The sequence below is a fragment of the Thunnus albacares genome, chromosome 23 (genome assembly GCF_914725855.1).
Source record: "Thunnus albacares chromosome 23, fThuAlb1.1, whole genome shotgun sequence".
NCBI classification, from domain to species: domain Eukaryota; kingdom Metazoa; phylum Chordata; class Actinopteri; order Scombriformes; family Scombridae; genus Thunnus; species Thunnus albacares.
In genome coordinates, this window is record NC_058128.1 from 21,884,411 (window position 1) to 21,901,960 (window position 17,550).

General features: G+C 41.1%; 3 protein-coding genes across 4 annotated transcripts; 1 reads left to right on the forward strand and 2 right to left on the reverse strand.

The window, feature by feature from the left end:
- Positions 1 to 1,117: 1,117 nt before the first annotated feature.
- Positions 1,118 to 3,025, reverse strand: phax (phosphorylated adaptor for RNA export). 2 transcript variants are annotated; one of them, XM_044344042.1, is made up of 2 exons: positions 2,904 to 3,025; positions 1,118 to 2,663 (listed from the first exon to the last, which is right to left on the reverse strand). In XM_044344042.1, exon 2 carries the CDS (start codon positions 2,654 to 2,656, stop codon positions 1,436 to 1,438), a length of 1,221 nt encoding a protein of 406 aa, XP_044199977.1. In that variant the 5' UTR covers positions 2,657 to 2,663; positions 2,904 to 3,025; the 3' UTR covers positions 1,118 to 1,435. The 2 variants fall into 2 exon arrangements, with proteins under 2 accessions (XP_044199977.1, XP_044199976.1); XM_044344041.1 differs by having other exon boundaries at positions 2,910 to 3,023.
- Positions 3,026 to 3,767: 742 nt separating this feature from the next.
- pmpcb (peptidase, mitochondrial processing subunit beta) lies at positions 3,768 to 9,799 on the forward strand. The gene is made up of 13 exons (XM_044344035.1): positions 3,768 to 3,886; positions 4,326 to 4,463; positions 5,205 to 5,291; positions 5,580 to 5,709; positions 5,889 to 6,087; positions 6,202 to 6,281; positions 6,588 to 6,700; positions 6,821 to 6,964; positions 7,185 to 7,345; positions 7,448 to 7,533; positions 7,621 to 7,709; positions 8,541 to 8,616; positions 9,592 to 9,799. Exons 1-13 carry the CDS (start codon positions 3,803 to 3,805, stop codon positions 9,654 to 9,656), a joined length of 1,452 nt encoding a protein of 483 aa, XP_044199970.1. The 5' UTR covers positions 3,768 to 3,802; the 3' UTR covers positions 9,657 to 9,799.
- Positions 9,737 to 17,504, reverse strand: dnajc2 (DnaJ (Hsp40) homolog, subfamily C, member 2). The gene is made up of 16 exons (XM_044344026.1): positions 17,304 to 17,504; positions 16,309 to 16,499; positions 15,970 to 16,045; positions 15,786 to 15,884; positions 15,463 to 15,685; positions 13,129 to 13,194; positions 12,952 to 13,043; positions 12,716 to 12,837; positions 12,346 to 12,495; positions 12,150 to 12,238; positions 11,969 to 12,038; positions 11,694 to 11,875; positions 11,155 to 11,255; positions 10,775 to 10,885; positions 10,184 to 10,344; positions 9,737 to 9,898 (listed from the first exon to the last, which is right to left on the reverse strand). The coding sequence occupies exons 1-16, from the start codon at positions 17,356 to 17,358 to the stop codon at positions 9,830 to 9,832; spliced, it is 1,857 nt and encodes a 618-aa protein (XP_044199961.1). The 5' UTR covers positions 17,359 to 17,504; the 3' UTR covers positions 9,737 to 9,829.
- Between the last annotated feature and the right edge of the window lie 46 nt (positions 17,505 to 17,550).

A 17,550-nucleotide genomic window follows, 5' to 3' on the forward strand; every position in this document is an offset into this window, starting at 1 on the left:
GATTGGTTCACCCAAATTACAAAAAATATACTTCAAGTTGTATCTCTCTAGACATAAGTTTTGGTTTCATTTACCCAGATTGTGAGGCCTTCAACTCAATACAATGAAATTGGATGTAATTTTATTTGTGGTGCGCACGGCTTTGAAAAATTAAATGTAAAAAGATCATTTGCAACTTTTTTTTCCAGAATCCATGTCCCAGTCTTCAAAGAGACTCTTTGTTTGGTCTGTGGATTATGCAAAGAAACCAGGACATGATGTCTGTTATCTTCTCATCACCAGTACACTATCTGCTGCCAACAATGATATATTATGCTGCTTTCTATTTAAAGATCAGTTAAAATGAAGTATTCTCCCTCAGGTGAAATATTTCTCATGTCATTAAGTACATGTGCTGCTATCTATAGACATTTTATTCAAGTGTGCCAATCCAGTCTTTTTCAATTGCTATTTCTGATGGAAGGTCATGATTTGTCTTTCTTACTTGATTGAAGTCCTTGGACAGTCTACTTTTGATATTACAATACACATTTGAATATTAAGTTTGTACTTTATATCGTACATTGCATCACATGCTTCTTCTGGTATACAGTAGTTTTTTTCTCTAATATATTATTCAACTACTTTTTGTAGTGTATCCTTTTATTTACGTCTATGGGATCAAGTCTATCTTGTAGTAAACACAGTGAGGCTGTCACAGTTCTTGTGGGAAAGTGTTTGCCTGCCATCTAGTGGACATACTTGTGCATTGTATGGTTGTCCAATGTTTTCTGCTGGTACCTTTTTGGCACCTGATGCTTTATACTCAGCCCAACAATCCAGATCTACTGGACAGGATATCAGAAACTGCATCTGTGTCACCATGGCCTAAATTAGCCTTGAACATTATTTTTCTCATAATGGGGAACATTGAAAAACCCGGTGTGACAACCACTTTTTATTTACATTTTATTAATTTTTATATATATTTTTACCTGAGCCACCTTTATTGATATTCCAGACACAGTTACACAAATTGATTAAACAGATCAAGCCCGAATTATCTCATAACAAAATATATAACAAAGAAAGTGAAAATCAAGAGTGCTTCACTGTTACCTCAATATGCAGCAACAACTTTTGCAAACAAGGTTTTTATTCGATCAGCATTTGATTTCAAGGCAAACACCATTTGTATCACAACAGAAACTAACTTTCAGTACATCTTACTGTGTTTACATGTGCTAAAATCTACAAACCCATGCTGTCTTAAACAAAAACAATATTTTTGTTAACACAAGCTCTTCTTTTATCGCTAGGGTAAAAAAAACAAAACAACGAAAAAAGGACACTCAGGTGTGATTCTGTATTCATTAGAGACATTACTTAAACAGTGCTTTCAATGTTTTATTTCTATTATAGTCCAACAAGTCCTTATTCAGACAGCAGGCAGTCCTCAGAAGACCTCCAGGTCTGCAGAGTTGTAGACTACCGGTGTCTCCTCTATACCAACAGCAGTTTCCTCCTGGCCCTCTTCTAACTCTTCTGCAGCCTCCTCGAGTGACTCCAAGGCCTCGTTAGTGTCACTAGCAAAGGTCTCCCTGGAAACATCGTCGTGCTCCTGCAGGTTCAGTGTGCCAATGGCCTGCTTCATCTTCTTGGCCACAACGTGCCGCCTCCTCTTCTGGGCGGCCTTCTTGTTCTTGCAGTCCTTCTGCTGTTCGTCGAAGAAAATCTTCCTGATCTGGGCCTTGGTGATGCTGGGTGTATTCTTCAGCAGGTTGAGATACACTCCACCGGGTGTCCGTCGCCTGCTGCCATCCATGGTGTACACACCGCCGCTTTCCTCCAGCGTGGAGGTCTCTCCCAGCAGTTCTATGGCTTTTTTCTTTCCAATGACATTAACAACGCGCTCTATCAGGTCTACTTTAGGCTCTTGCAGTCTGTGTGCTATCTCATCCGCCACCTTGTCATCAGGGTCGTCCTCTGTGATCTCATACCGGCCCTTAATGTCCATCTCAGCTCGGGGGCCCAGTCTCTCTTTAGCTGACCTCTTCCTCTTTGCATCACCTCCTGCCCTCTCCTCTGACCCCTGGCCCTTCATGTACTCCTCCAGCTGGGCGTCCAGCATGCTCACTTCTCCATCATCCTTCGACAGCTTCTCAAGCTCCCTCTCCTTCTCCATTATCTTACGGGCCAGGACGTAGTTATAAGTCTCCACATTTCTGTTGGACATGTTAACGTCACCCTCCATGCCAAATATGCCAAGCTCCGTAGTTATGGCATCCTGGCACTGCTCCTGTACCACAGAGCCCCAGATATTGTTCACCTTGCGGCCTGCCATCGCCCCGGGGTCGAGCATGCGGGTCGGACCTGGCCGGGCAATGCAGGCAGGCGGCTGTGGAGCGTTGGACACTTTCTGGCGCTTCCGGCGCCAAACAGCAGCCTCCTCGTCCGACGAGGCCGCGTCGCTGTCGCTGGAATCCGCCGTCATGCTGCGGTAGGCGGCTGCAGAGGGCTGTGCAGCGGCTCTGTTCTGGAAGGATTGGCCGCTGAAAGCTGGAGGAACCTGGGGTCGAGCTTGTGCTGCTGCGGTTCCCATCTCTGATTCCGAGCTGGACCCCGAGATCTCGCCATCTTCCAGATCACCGTCCATGAGATCTCCGCCACCCGCCATTTCTTGCCTGGAAGCCACACCAAAGATAATGGCTGTTGACAGCTGTTTTAATACATCTGCTAACTTAAAGTTTAGGCCACTAATTCGCTGCAATATCTAACTTCAACATTACAGCATTAGCTAGCAGCTAACGACAACACAGAACTTAATATTAGCTCCGACAGAGAAATACAGCAGCCGACTCCCGGCTAACACACAGACTCTCGGCTCTGCAATATATTGTATTTTAGCTTTGTTTGGCTCTTAGACTCACAATGAGTTGCCGGGTTGAGGTTGACAGTCAACAGACTAACTTGGGGCCCCGCTGAAGAAAATTCGCGCTAAGCTAAAGTCATACTTCCTCCCCTACTTTCAGACCCTATCAAAATAAATCCAGCATTAGAAAGTTTGGAACATGTCCATCTAAAATGACTGCACAGCATTTATTATATCAGAAGTATATCATTATGCTGCACACTTAATCTTAAAGATTCTAATTAATTAATTAATTTCTAAATTAGGCTAAATGTTCTCTCATGTGAGTATCTTGTATCGTAGCATTTTACGAACATACACAGATGTAAGAATTGAAGAAAATGGGGCAAGGTGCTCTGAATAATAAATGCTTAGTTTCTATAATGTAAATATACCTTTTTAGGTCTTCTTCATCCACCCTTATTTCATTCTTTTCCTTTTCCATAATAACTTTTGCTTATATTATCATATTTGTATGACTACTTTTATATCTCTATATATTTAACAGTTTTAAAAAATCATCTCACATTTTCCCCCAAAACTTTCCTTATTTACAACAAAGAGGATTTGTGGATGTGAACTTTACCGAGCAGCTGATCAGCAGCTGAATTGAATACAATATATTGCTATCCAACCCACTGAACACAAAATACAACTTAACATCAAATACATCAGTCTGTGCATTAGTAGATCTACCCATGTTCCTATTTATAAAGTTTTGCATATCTAACAAATTTGAGTGAGCACAGTGAAAAAACAAATGAAATATTGTTTCCCTGTCTGAATTGCAAAAAATACACGCACAGTCTCTTTCCAACATTACTTTGAAAATCATCCCGCTTGCGCCCCGGTGGATGTTGCGTCATGATTGCGTCATTGAAAATTGCACTTGCGCAGGGTGACATAAACAATATGGCTGGGTCCTTACAGCGCCTCACGTCTGCCGGGAGATATCTCCTTCAGAGACATTTACTGAAGACTAATTCTCTTAGCAGGGTAAGAAGAATGTGTTTACAGACATTTATCCGACCTAACGCTTCTTTAGAAGCTGTCAGTATATAGCATTAGATATAAAGACGTATCTGTGGTGTGTAATCTGACGGGGTAAGCCTCTCGACATGGCTCTGTGTTTGCTATGTCACCATGACTGGCTGTTGAACCATGTGTGTGTACCAGATATTCCTGACGTTGTGGGGACTTGCCTCCCTTATGGATACATAAAGCAAGTACCCTTAACGTAAAGTATTAATTTCAGGGTGAAGACTTGGTTTAAAGTAAAGGTAAGTTTAGGGTTATATTAAGAGGTAGGTTATGCTTACCGTTAAGCATGTGGTGGTAATGAATGTAAGTCAAAGTAATGTCCCCTGAAATGATGGAAACACCATTGTGTGTGTGTGTGTGTGTGTGTGTGTGTGTGTGTGTCCTCTCCCTGCAGCTCTCAGCAGGACAGCACAGACTCCGGGCGACTCAGGCTGCTCACCAGGTGGCCCTAAATGTTCCTGAAACCAAGGTGACCTCCTTAGAGAACGGGCTCCGTGTGGCTTCTGAGGATTCTGGGCTCCCCACATGCACTGTAAGCTACTTTTGAATGGATGGATACAAACAAGATACAAATTCTATGTGTTTATATTAAAATTAGAGCTAGAGCATTAACTTGGCCGATATTAGCTTATTGCAGATGTATCAAAGTTGAAATTGCAGAACAGAATTACCAAACTAGGATTGATGTAACTTAGAAACAGTGTCATCTTTACATAGTTCAAGTGTCTTTCAGCTGTGAAATTTCCTGCTTTAGCTTTGTCACAGTTTGATCCATATTGAGATTATTTATGTGGTTATATTATTATTATTTTATGAATACTTATTTTATTATTTTCATTTTCTATTTTTCTATTATGCAGCTTTGTTATTTATTTAACTGTGGTAATTTTACATCATTGTCTCCTTGGGTTTTATTGTATGTAAAGCACTTTATAAACACTGTTTTAAGAAAAGTGCTATACAAATAAAGTTTAGTATTATTTGTTATTATAATAATACATTTAAAATATTTGCCTATATATCATGATCAGCTTTTTAAAACTCAGTCAAATTCAATAAGGAGAGATCAGTTGGAAGTGTAACAATATATTTTGACGTTAGCAACAGAAAGATCTTTGGTGATTAGACTCCATTGATTTCCATATGAAGATAGGAGATAGAACAGGATCCCTCTGGAGTCTGCTGGTAGTGGAGTGGAGTCAGCAGGTGGTTGATGGAAACCTTTGGATGAGTCTCCTCATTCATTCATTCATTCATTTCTGACTTCTTCCAGGTGGGCCTCTGGATAGACGCTGGCAGCCGCTATGAGAATCAGAGAAATAATGGCACAGCACATTTTCTGGAACATATGGCATTTAAGGTGAGATGATAACAGTGCAGCAGCATTTTTAATGTTTCTTATTTGCACATATCATATTCAAGAATAATAAAGAAAACACTGTAGTTTAAAACATACTCGTAAAAGACCTGCAAAACTTGCTAGAAGCACATGGAAACAGTGGAAATCTGTAGGGCAACATAATTAAAATAATGACATGAATATAACATGTATGATTAGGGAAACAAAGAACAGAGTGTATGTTTTTGTTCTTATATTATAAAACATATTCTAATGTTTGTTATCTGTGTGTGTGTGTGTGTTTGACAGGGTACCAGGAAGCGCTCCCAGCTGGATCTGGAGTTGGAGATTGAGAACATGGGGGCGCACCTGAACGCCTACACATCCCGGGAGCAGACTGTGTATTACGCTAAGGCCTTCTCTAAGGATCTTCCACGAGGTACGATGTGGTCAGAGGAGCTTAATGTTACAGGGAAAAACAAGTCCAAAAGGCATTGTGGGAAATGTAGGAAATCACTGAATGAAGTAAATGATGTAAGTTGAAGGAAAGCTGGTAAACAGCACAACCATAGTTACATTTCCCTCCCAAAAATTTGCTGTTTTTTTTCCCCCCTCAAGCTGTGGAGATCCTGGCTGACATCATCCAGAACAGCATGCTGGGCGAGGCAGAGATCGAGAGGGAGCGAGGGGTGATCCTCAGAGAGATGCAGGAAGTAGAGACCAATCTGCAGGAAGTGGTCTTCGATTACCTGCATGCAACCGCGTACCAGTCCACAGCACTGGGCAGGACCATCCTGGGCCCCACCGAGAACATCAAGTAAGACATACAACTGCTTTGATTAGTGGTGACAAAGTCTGGCTTTCTGTTCTCTTCTCTGTTGTACATCTCTGTTCCATGCTGTGAGTCAGCTGTGTGTTTGGTTGATTGCAGGACGATTAACAGAGGAGACCTGGTAGAGTACATCACTACTCACTACAAAGGCCCCAGAATAGTGCTGGCTGCTGCTGGAGGTGAGAGCTCTTAATCTCCTCATTTGTTTGGTTCATATGGGCTGATATGATGCACATATCGTTTGTTTGTCACTAGCATTTAGTAGTTTTTCACTGTGTTCACTGAGAATAGTAAAACAATAAGAATCAGACTGATGGGTATGATAGTATGAATGAATGGAAGACACTAACAAAAGTAAACTGACATTATTATTATTGATTTTTTTTTTTTTGGCCCAAACCAAATACATGTATTCATACCAAAGTAAAATCTGAGTTTCAGGCAGTTGTGACCTTCAGGATATTATGTCATCTGTTTTCAATCAGGAGTTTCTCAGGATGAGCTCATTGATTTGGCCAAATATCACTTTGGAAAGCTTCCTGGAAGATATGAGGGCGAGGCTCCAGCACTTCCTCCGTGCCACTTCACAGGAAGTGAGGTAGGGAGGTAGTTTTCAGTCTTAACAATACCACACATCACCACACAATAAATCCACAAAAAGAAATCAGGTAAAATGTTACATCAGACCGCTGAATGTGTTGCACCTTTTCCTCGTCAGATCCGCGTACGTGACGACAAGATGCCCCTGGCTCATATCGCCATCGCAGTGGAGGCGGTCGGGTGGTCGCACCCTGACACCATCCCTCTCATGGTGGCAAACACTCTGATTGGAAACTGGGACCGCTCATTCGGTGGAGGAGTGGTGAGTGTTGATGAAACTTCACATTTTAATTTGTACCTTTTCTTTACACATCTTCATCTGGACACCGCAACTTTAAAAGCTCCTCACACATGTACATGTTTTCCTGCAACATATTTCTGAACAGACAGACAGCAGTGTGTATGTAATAATCAAGCAGCAGACACTGTACAGGTCCTGCTCCAGTGCTCTTACATCTCTGCTCTGTCCTTTGTGAACCCAGAATCTGTCCAGTAAACTGGCTCAGATGGCTTGTCAGGGAAACCTGTGCCACAGCTTCCAGTCCTTCAACACCTGCTACACAGACACAGGCCTGTGGGGGCTCTACATGGTGTGTGAGCCCGGCACCATCAACGACATGATGCACTTCACTCAGATGGAATGGTGAGTGCACTCACACTGACAGGAAAATGAGATTTACTATAGAAATTGGTGAGTTTAGGCCTTGTTTGCTTAACTTTTTGTTTTGTCGTTGCTCCCGGTCAGGATGTCTCTTTGTACAAGTGTGACGGAGAGCGAAGTGGCTCGCGCCAAAAATCTGCTCAAGACCAACATGCTCCTGCATCTCGACGGTAAGGCAGCATCACATCAGGCAGCATTGATTATCAGAGAAGCAGTGAAGTTCCTAACATCATCGTGTTTATTTAATCTCTCTCCAGGATCCACCCCTATCTGCGAGGACATCGGCAGGCAGATGTTGTGCTACAGTCGCAGGATCCCTCTGCATGAGCTGGAGGCCAGAATAGATGTGAGTGGACACAGTCACTCACTATACAGCCTCACATACTTCCATCCAGTGTAATGGCTTCTTTACTGATACTCAAGAAAATGATATCTGATAGAGGGCTCATTGTGAACTCCCAATCTTGTCTGGAAAGGAAACTATTAATTTTGCCAGAAGTATAGGTTTACAATCTTTCAAGTCTGTCCTAAATAAATCCTCACTTATCTACATTGTAAACACTTCCTAACACATCTGTGATGTAAGAGATGGTTCACAAAATCCACAGCATCTCATTCTGTGCTAAAAAGGCATTTCCTTCATTCTCTCACAGAGGCAATTTTATACTGAAGACTTCTGAAGATAGCCCACCTGATTTGGCTAACTCAGACTGCTGACACTTCATATTAGCCTCAACTGCACATTACAATGAATTTCCTTCCGTTACAATAGTGTTAGGAAGGAATCTATCTCCATTTGAGTGTTGTTTTAAGATGTACTGGGGAAAAAAGTGACTTAGCCTTTAATGGTGACTTTGCTGCATCCGTAGACACAAATAACAACCTCAACTAACAAAAATACCTCAAATATTCAAGTAATTTCTGTTCAAACTACCCTCCTCTCCTGAAATGGTGCCACATTGGCTTACAGAATGATCTTCACTGTTTTCTGTCCCAAACCAACATCCTCTTTCAATGAGAAATATCTCAAAAGTAGTAAATATGCTGTTTTATTCAGCCTTTAAGTTTTACTTTGCTCCACATGCTTAGTAGAATTTAATGGAAACTCAAAAGTATAAAATGAAGAAACTGTTTCTGTGTCTAATATTTCCTAAATGTTTTATCTGCCCTTGAACAGGCCATCGACGCTACCACCATTAAAGATGTGTGCACCAAATATATCTACAACAAAGCTCCTGCCATCGCTGCAGTCGGTATGTTGTTTATTTTTTTAATAATGGATTTAGAGTAATCTTGTTCAATACTTGTTTGAACCTGTTTTGGAGGAATTCTGTTCTACCTCGTATGTAGCATCTGTCTCTGAACTCATGAAAGCTCAAGTTGCTCTGTGTAAATGTGACATGAAGGCAGCAAAAAGAAACCTTTGATGAGTCAGTATTCAAGAACTTTAAAAGGTGATTTCAATCAACTGCATACAGGAAGAGAGGAAAAATATTGTTTTAAGACAGTTTGAATGTGACACTGTGTGGGTGGAGGAAATGATTGTACAGGGACAAAATGCTCTGCTTCCGTTTTTTAAGCTGCTAGTTTCTCCCAAAGTGCAGCTTTAATGTGTCCTGGTTATATAATGTGGACTGGACTGTCCTTTTTTAATATATATCTAATGATGCAGTAAGCATTCAGAGGTACTATAAATTGAACTTCAATGTTAGCCTAATATGTAAAGTACCAATTGGTTGCAGTTGCTCTGAATGGATTTAAATGAGACTACAGTTTATTACAAACCGTAAGTTATGATTAAATTGTACTCACCAATATACTTGCTGAGATTTCAGAATATAGTTACATTGCCAAAAGATAGGATCAACAGGGCAACAAACACAAGCACTGAGACAATTAAACAAGCTGACAGTTCAGTTACCACTTTATTTTGAGGAAAAACTGAGAGTTAGAGTTTAACCAGGAAGTCTGTCTGTAAACTGTGATGGATGTTAGTTTCAGCAAACATTTCACCTTTTGTTTTCTCTTCCAAATAAGTTTGGCTAGCCTGGGAGTTTGTTTAAAACATGTCTAACTGCTCATGTTTGTTGCTCCGTTGGACCTATTTTTGGCAATAACACTGTGTTCCCAGCAATTATTTTAAGTACAGTGTTATATCTGATAAAACTGGATGGCCTAACAAAATAAAACCCAAGTTGGCATTAAACACACTTTCCTTTTTGTCTCAGGTCCAATTGAACAGCTGCCAGACTACAACCAGATCCGCAGTGGAATGTTCTGGATGAGAACCTGAGCCCGACACCTCTGAAGACACCTCACACAACAACTGTACAGCATAGAAACACAAACTCCGTATTTAAGTATTGTCTGTAGTATTTTTTCCTCCTTTAATTTTTTTATTATAAAATAAAGACCAACACAATAATGTTAAAATAACACAGAAACTATTGTCTTTTGTGGTTCTTGTCATTTTTTACTCTTGGCTGCCACCTGCTCCTGTGCTGCTTTCTTGGCTTTAACCATCTCCACCAGTTCCTGCCAGACAAACAGAATAAATGTTAGAAGACCAGCATTATTTGGACACTAGTTTATATTGGGGCATTTCTATATTTCATCTAAAAATTTCAGCAGCAACACCTAAACCTACAGCCAGCAAAATGACCATAAAGTTGACTCAACACCTTTATGAAACATGCAGGGCTGCTCATCAGACTGAAACTGTTTATGCTAGGTAGACCTCATATACTGAAAACTGAGCCTAAATACTAGTTAGCTGGTAACAAGTCTAAAATCCAACAACAGACCACCTCGTTATCTTACCTTGTACCTCTTCATACAGTCTTTCTTGTTTCGTCCGGGGACGGCGGCTGCGATCTTCTCCCACCGCTCAGGTGTGCTGACTGGATAGGTCTTCAGGGCTTGTTCCAGAAGTTTCTGTTCCTCTGTGGTCCAGGGGGCAGCGTTACCCTCACCACCAGAGGCTGAGGGATGACAGACAGCAGGTCATTGTTACACACCTCTTAAGAATATCTGACACTGATCGGACTGTGAATGTGTTCTGAGGTTTGGTTTCTGACAAGGCTCTCCAGGTTCAAGTTTTACTGTGTTTACTGCTGCATGTTCAGAAGAAGGATGATTCTACATGGAGGTTATCACACATATATATACACAACTTGTCATTTGCTGAATATTTCTCTAACAGTTAATTCATTGAGCAATTTCCCTCCCTTCCAACAAATTAAACAGCCCAACATCAAGAACACATGACTGGAGGAATCTTTTTTTTTCCCAGTTAGGATATAAACTATGACATAACAGATGTAATGCTGACCAGTCTTGACTTAAACTGCCACTGTTGTGTTCTTGGTCTGTTAATGACATTTTTGATACAGTTACACAGATATCACTCACCATCAAACCTCTCGGAGGGCACAGCGTTGTCTATGGAGGGTGCTACTGAAGAGTGTTCCTTCTTGAACTTCTCAAAGGCTTTTCTGTTAATCTCATCTTTCTGTAGCGGATCTGAGGAGATGACAACAGGACATCTTATCTTCATGATCAATGATGGTACATATAACTGCATTCCACTTCAATGTTTATATTGTTATATCTGCTTAAAATTAACTTTATCAGCACAGTCAAATATTTATATCCTGGCACTGTTTTTGTTTTAAAAACCACCAAAAGAAAAATGAAAGCATTCAGTAATGCAGAACTTTACAGCCCTGAATGTGGTTTGGATGTTTTATAAATCAATCCTTCAATCTTGTTTTCCTCGTATCTGAGCATACCTAGCCGCTGTAGATTCTTGGCTTTGTTGATGACATCTTTGGCTGTCCTCTTCATGCCGCTGGTGGAGTGTAAGTTCATATAGTTGGCAATAACTTCCCATCTGGATGGAAAAACAATGAACACTATAAAATCATATTAAAATCACTTTTTGGATTCATATCCAAATAGAGTTGCATCAACACATGACAAGACGTTTACATCATGATGTGACAAATAAAGCTGACAGAAGAATAACAGAGTGGACCAAAAATCCTTGGAGGGAGGAACAAAAACATTCCACTTGTACTGGTGAGTACTAAGAAATAAATGTATCAACCCCTGCTCTAACAAACATCTACAGAAAAAAAAGGGGTCACTTTCCGTTGTCAAGAACTTTTATGGAATACGACAATGATCACATCAGTGATAAGCACATATTTTGCAGGCAATATTTTGCCAGTGCAACCACCTAAAATAACCCCACATACTGAAAAACATGGGCAAGCCATCGAGCTCATCACTGCCCTGCAGAGTTACTATTTTAATCCTGAGTGTCTACCTGGCGTTGGTTCCAGCAGGGAACAGGTTGACAGCTTTGATGAGCAGCTGGAGGTCTTCCTCGTTCCAGCCCTTCCCTCCGCCTCCTCCTCCTCCGCTGGCCTGCTCGGCGCTGCGAGCCGCCTGCCTGGCCTGAACCTCGGCATCCCTCTCTCTCTGCAGCTGGGCGTTCACCTCCTGCACCTGAGTAGAGGGACAGATGTTTGTACACCGGTGAGGACTTTATATACACTGACAAAAAAATCTTTACAAAGAAAGTGCTATGTCCCTTCATACCTGCTTGTCCACTGCTATCTTGCTGTCCTCTTTTGAGCCTGAGGCCAGGATTTCATTCAGTGACTGCAGGCTGGAAACAGACAACATAAATGTTCAACATCTCCTGACCCCAATTTTCCAAAGTAAATGTATCCCTTGAAAGCATTCAAATTCATAAAAGTGATGATCTACTTTACTCTACCTTGTCAACTCCAGCCTATCACAGAGCTTCTCCACCTCCTCCATCATTTTCACGCTGTCTGCTTCATTGTCAGCAAAGTAATTCCAGTTCTGTGGAGTGAAGAAAGATGACATGAACTAAAGCACCACGGTTCATGCTGATCTCAGGTATCTGCACAGTTGTGAGACTAGCAAAGAGTGTTTCTATGAGAGTTGACCTTGCAGGTAGTCCTGAGTTTCTGCCTCTCCTTCTTGATGGCCTTCTTCTGGATCTCCTTCTCCTTCTTGGCCTGCTGGGCCACCTGCTTGGCCTCCTCTTCCTCCTTCTCCTTCAGCAAACGAGCCGCCTCCAACTCCGCCTGACGGGCCTGTAACGCACATATAACTGACTGATCAACATTTGACAAAGCGATAACAGAATTTCAAAATAAGAGTCAACAATTACGTAAACTACAAATTTCCCAAGTCTTACACTGTTTCCATGTAAGGTTGAAGGTCAGTCTTTACTGATGTTTCCAGCACAGTTAAGTTAAAGGACATGTGGTATATCTGGTGTTCAGACCTTGAGTGAATGTGAATGAGACTTACTCGCTCCTTCTCCTCCTGCTCTCTCTTCTTGGCTTCAGCTTTAGCCTTCTTCTCAGACTCCTTCCTGGCTTTCTCTTCTTCTTTGAATTTCTTTATTCTAGGATCGCAGCTGTAGGCCGTATCTGCAAACGAACCAATACAACTCATCAATCTCACAGATATCTTTCATCAGTGATTTCCTGACTTGTGCACCATATATTGTTAAGGATTTTATGAAATATCTTATGGCTCTGTACCAACTAGTGTTCGTATTCTGTTCATCTCTTCTTTCTTCCTCTGAGCTCTGGAAGCTCGATTCTGCTTTTCGATCCATCTCCTCTCATCTCGACTGGAGGGGAAAAGTTAAAACAAGTCAGTCACACTTTAAAAGATCTAACGCACAGGTCTCCAAAATGTGTGTATTAGAGCCTCACCATTCAGCTTTTTCCTTTTCCTCTTCATCCAAGTATGAAAACTCTCTCCATGAATCAAAGTTGTACCTTTAACAGCAGAAATAATAGTTTAACTTCTACTTCTAACTTGTTTTAGACAGAGAGAAATGCTCTATTGCTGTTCTGACACCAGTTCTGAATCTGATTGTCAGCTCAATGGTGCATTCAAAGAACGACCTCTCATGGTATATAAAAGAGGTAAAAACCTGAGAGACCATCTGGTTCACTTCAATCAGTACCAGCCCAAGCTGCTTTAGCACCTACTGTATCCCTGAGAGCAACCGTTGCTGTGGTTGTTGTAGTCAGTGTAACTATACTTACTGTTGTAACAGTTTTAAACACCCTCACACAGGTAAAGAGATCCCTATAAGAGGAGTTATTTCATGTCACACTAAGTCGCTCGTTTATCTCATCACTTGTCTTTGTGGAAAGTCATATGTTGGAAGGACGAATAGAGCACTGAAAACTTGCTGCTGAACACAGAAGTACTATCAGATGTAAATACATGAATTATCTAGTAGCAGCACATCCTGTTGAATTGAATCATCCTATTTCCTCTCTGAGATATATTGGTATTGAGAAAGTATCACTCCCTCCAAGAGGAGGTAACTTGGATGTTTTACTTTCCAGGAGTAAACACTGGTGGATCTGAGAGAACCCCGTCACCTCATGGATTAAATATAGATTATTGGATTATCAAGTTCTGCAGGAGGATTTGGATAAAACCGCAAAGATACTTTGTTGTTAAGATTAGCAATAATTCATCCCTCCAGCCTTTTCCAACTGCCTATTAAATTAGGGTTCCCATAACCTTATGCAACAGTATATCTGACATTATAAGATAAACAATATTGGTAAATGTCTGGCACAACCTTATGTCTTGACATTGAAAGTTTCTTTAGGCTTATTTTAGGTTTCTTATTACACCACAAAAAGGATGAGAACAAAGATTTTAACTCCTTGAACCAGTTTGATGGAAAGTGCATGGGTAAGTCTGACATGATGAATGACAATCTTGGGAGAATATTCATCTTCAGCACATCACCCCACCGTGACACCGACAAAGAAGACCATCTCTTACTTTCCTCAATCAACCTGGAGCGTTCAGTCCTAGGGGCTATGATTATAATACCCAAGTATTTAATCCCATTAGGTTTCCACATGAATGGTGAATTACCCAAGTCAGTAGAAAAAGTATTACAGTTAAGAGCTATTGCCTCACATTTACTCCAGTTTATTTTGTATCCAGTAAAGTACTGAGTGTATTGATAAGCCGTAGCACTGATGGAATAGACTGCACAGGTTCACTTAATGTTAATACAATGTCATCTGCATATAAGCTAAATTTAAAGTCACAGCCTCCTGTTTCAATGCCCTCTAGTTTTTGGTTATGTCTGACACATGCCAGAGGTTGCAAAGCTAAAACAAAGAGCATCAGTGAGACTGGACAACGCTGGCGGGTAGAGCGAGTAAGACAAAAGGGTTTAGACAAAATACTGTTAGTTTCCACAGAAGAAATGGCACCATTATGTAATGATTTGACCCATTTTAAAATATTTGGACCAAAGTCAAATTTAGACATTGCAAAGAATAGATACAGTTATTCTATTCTGTCAGAGACTTTCTCTGCATCCAGTGACAAAGCTACAGCTGGTTCCACAGAGAGGGCTGCTTTATAGATAATGTGATACAGTCTTCTCATGTTACTGGATGATAAACGCCCCTCAACAAATCCAGTCTGGTCTAGATGGATCAGAGAAGGAACAACCTCGGATAACCTTAAAACCAAAACGTTTGCAGAAATTTCATAATCATTATTGAGTATACTAACAGAACGCTGATTATTAATTTCAGACAGAGCTTTCCCAGATCTTGGCAATAGGCACTTCCAACTATGTCATCGTATACTTTAAGATAATTCCAGTGAAGAACTCTTCTATTTCTCAAATATTACTCAGACTCTGGAGCATATAATTTAGAATAGTATTCCCTGAATGCCTCATTTGGGTCCAGGGTGACTGACCCATCATTCTTTCTAGCTGATGATAATGTTTTAACATTTTGCCTGCTTTATCACCTCACTGAAGGCCTCCGGATGGTTTTTCTCACCCTAATGGTTGAATATGATTGTCTAATCACCATCAGATGTGCTACTAAGGTGTGGCCTACATAACACACCAGTGCTTGTGTCCTACTATTATTGCTGATTTTGAAGAAGGCATTAGGGCCGAAGCGTCATCTAAATAAAAGAGAAATGCATATGGAGCCAGAGTGTGCAACACTTTTTTTCCTGCTCCCAAGAACTCTGCCACTTACCAAAAAGAGTAAAAATTATCCACGTCTTCGAAAGAGGACTCCATGGTTCCCAGTTTGGGCACGTGCTTTTTGGAAGACCATCTGGCATTTCTATCAAAAACGGGAGAGAACGCCTCGAAAAAGTTTTCTTTGCCTTCGCTCTTAGAAGGCACAGTGTTGTCAAAGGTGGGATCTACGCTGTCGAAGGCTCTCCTCTTCACAGGGTCTGACAGGACTTCTATAGCTGCAGTTCAAAAGATGACAAGCAGAGAAACATAAGGTGAGTTAAAGACCCCTCAGTGATAACATTAGTGTTGATAACAACCAGTAGCAGTGTAATATACCTTTAGTTATACAGGTGAAGTAGTCGTTGTCTCCTTCTACGATCTGTTCTCCAGCAGCTTTCCTCTTGTCGGGATGGTGCTTCAACACGATCGCTTTGTCTGTTGAGAAACAGCAGAGAATGTGAGTAAAATGACTTATTGTAAGAAACGGATCCATGATGGCAGGAGGAGGAAACATACTCACGGGCAGCTTTGATCTGTTTCTGAGTGGCTTTGTACCTCAAGTGGGGGAGACCGAGGACAGAATAATGATCTTGATTCTGACAAAAAGTAACAACACAGAGATGAAATAGTTATATATACCTAGTGTGAACATTAATGTCCAGCTTAGAAATAAAAATATTGACAATAAAAATCATTTGACAGGATGTCAACAGTGTTCATTTACATATATGGGTAAATCATTTGCCAATTTCAGGGATGCATTGATCAAATATCACAAAAAATATATGTTAAAACCAAAAATGAAATGTGGAACCAGAGAATCTTTCTGCAACAGAATTCTTTGATTTTGAACTGATACCTTCCAGTCTTTCGGGTCCAGTGTTCGGAGCATGGCGTATTCCTCCACCTGAAACTCCTCATCCTCTGACTCCTCGGAGGACACCTGCTCCTCCTCCAGCTCCTGAAAAGAGGCGGAAGCATTCCTGTTCCTTCTCCTCACAAAGGCCTCGAACCAGCGCCCCACCGGCTCCACCTGAACCTGCACAGAGGCTGAGGAGAGAAACAGAAGTCTGCTTTAAAAAAGAAGTTTTTAAAAACTTATACCGATACATTGCAAACATAACATAAACCTTGATAAGGATCCCTTATTTTTCATTGTAATTATTCTACTCTATGCAAAACATTAAGGAGTTAAAGGGAAAGTTCACCCAAATTACATATGATTTATAATTTTATGCAAATGTATTATATTTCCTGTATGATTTGCTGCCACAGGCACTGAGCACATATAATGCTAGTGTAATTACCTGGTTTGTATCTGGGTCAGATAGCACCAAATCTCAACTCAATTCAATTAAGAGGAAGTGTACGTTTTTTATGAATTGGGGTGAACTTTCCCTTTAAAGGCAAAAAGGGACTACAACTTTGTTGTAGTGTTCAGTGAAACGGTGACAGGCCTGACTATCAAGTACAACAGGTGTTCAGACATTATGTAACAGCCAGATAATGAATATTTGACATGCGGACATATTGAAGACTGAAATGTCGCACAAGTGAAAGTGTTAAATATCATTTATCTGCCTACAAGCCAGTGCTGAGCTAATAAATCACTGCAGCAAGTGCAGCCATGAGTGGGCAGCAGCTCAAACACATTATGCAACACAGTAAAAAACCCGTAAGACGAAAACTACAGAAGACACAAATAATGAAGAAGAGACTCTTCTGGGCTTTAAAAGAGTAGCTAATATTAGCTCAGTCCTTGCTGTCTGTCTTTCAGCTGGAAGCTAGTCTGAATATAACACCCTGTGCTGTAGCTCAGTTAGCTGCCTCCCTCCGGCCTCCTCCAGCTCTTACCGGCAGCGGCTTTAAAGAGCGCCGTCTCCTCTCCGTCCAGCGCTTCTAACAGCATTTTACAAAAATGGGCTACGCGAACATTCAGGTGCCGAAATTACCAAGTGAAAGCTTTGTAAAAGTGCTTAAGAAAGTGTCCCGCACATTCACACACCACATGGGCCTCAGTGCTCTCTACAAGTGCCAGATCGTGAAGACAAATTATTTTTCCTAGGACGGCGAAGTCATAACCCGCCCTCCTCTGCCTCTG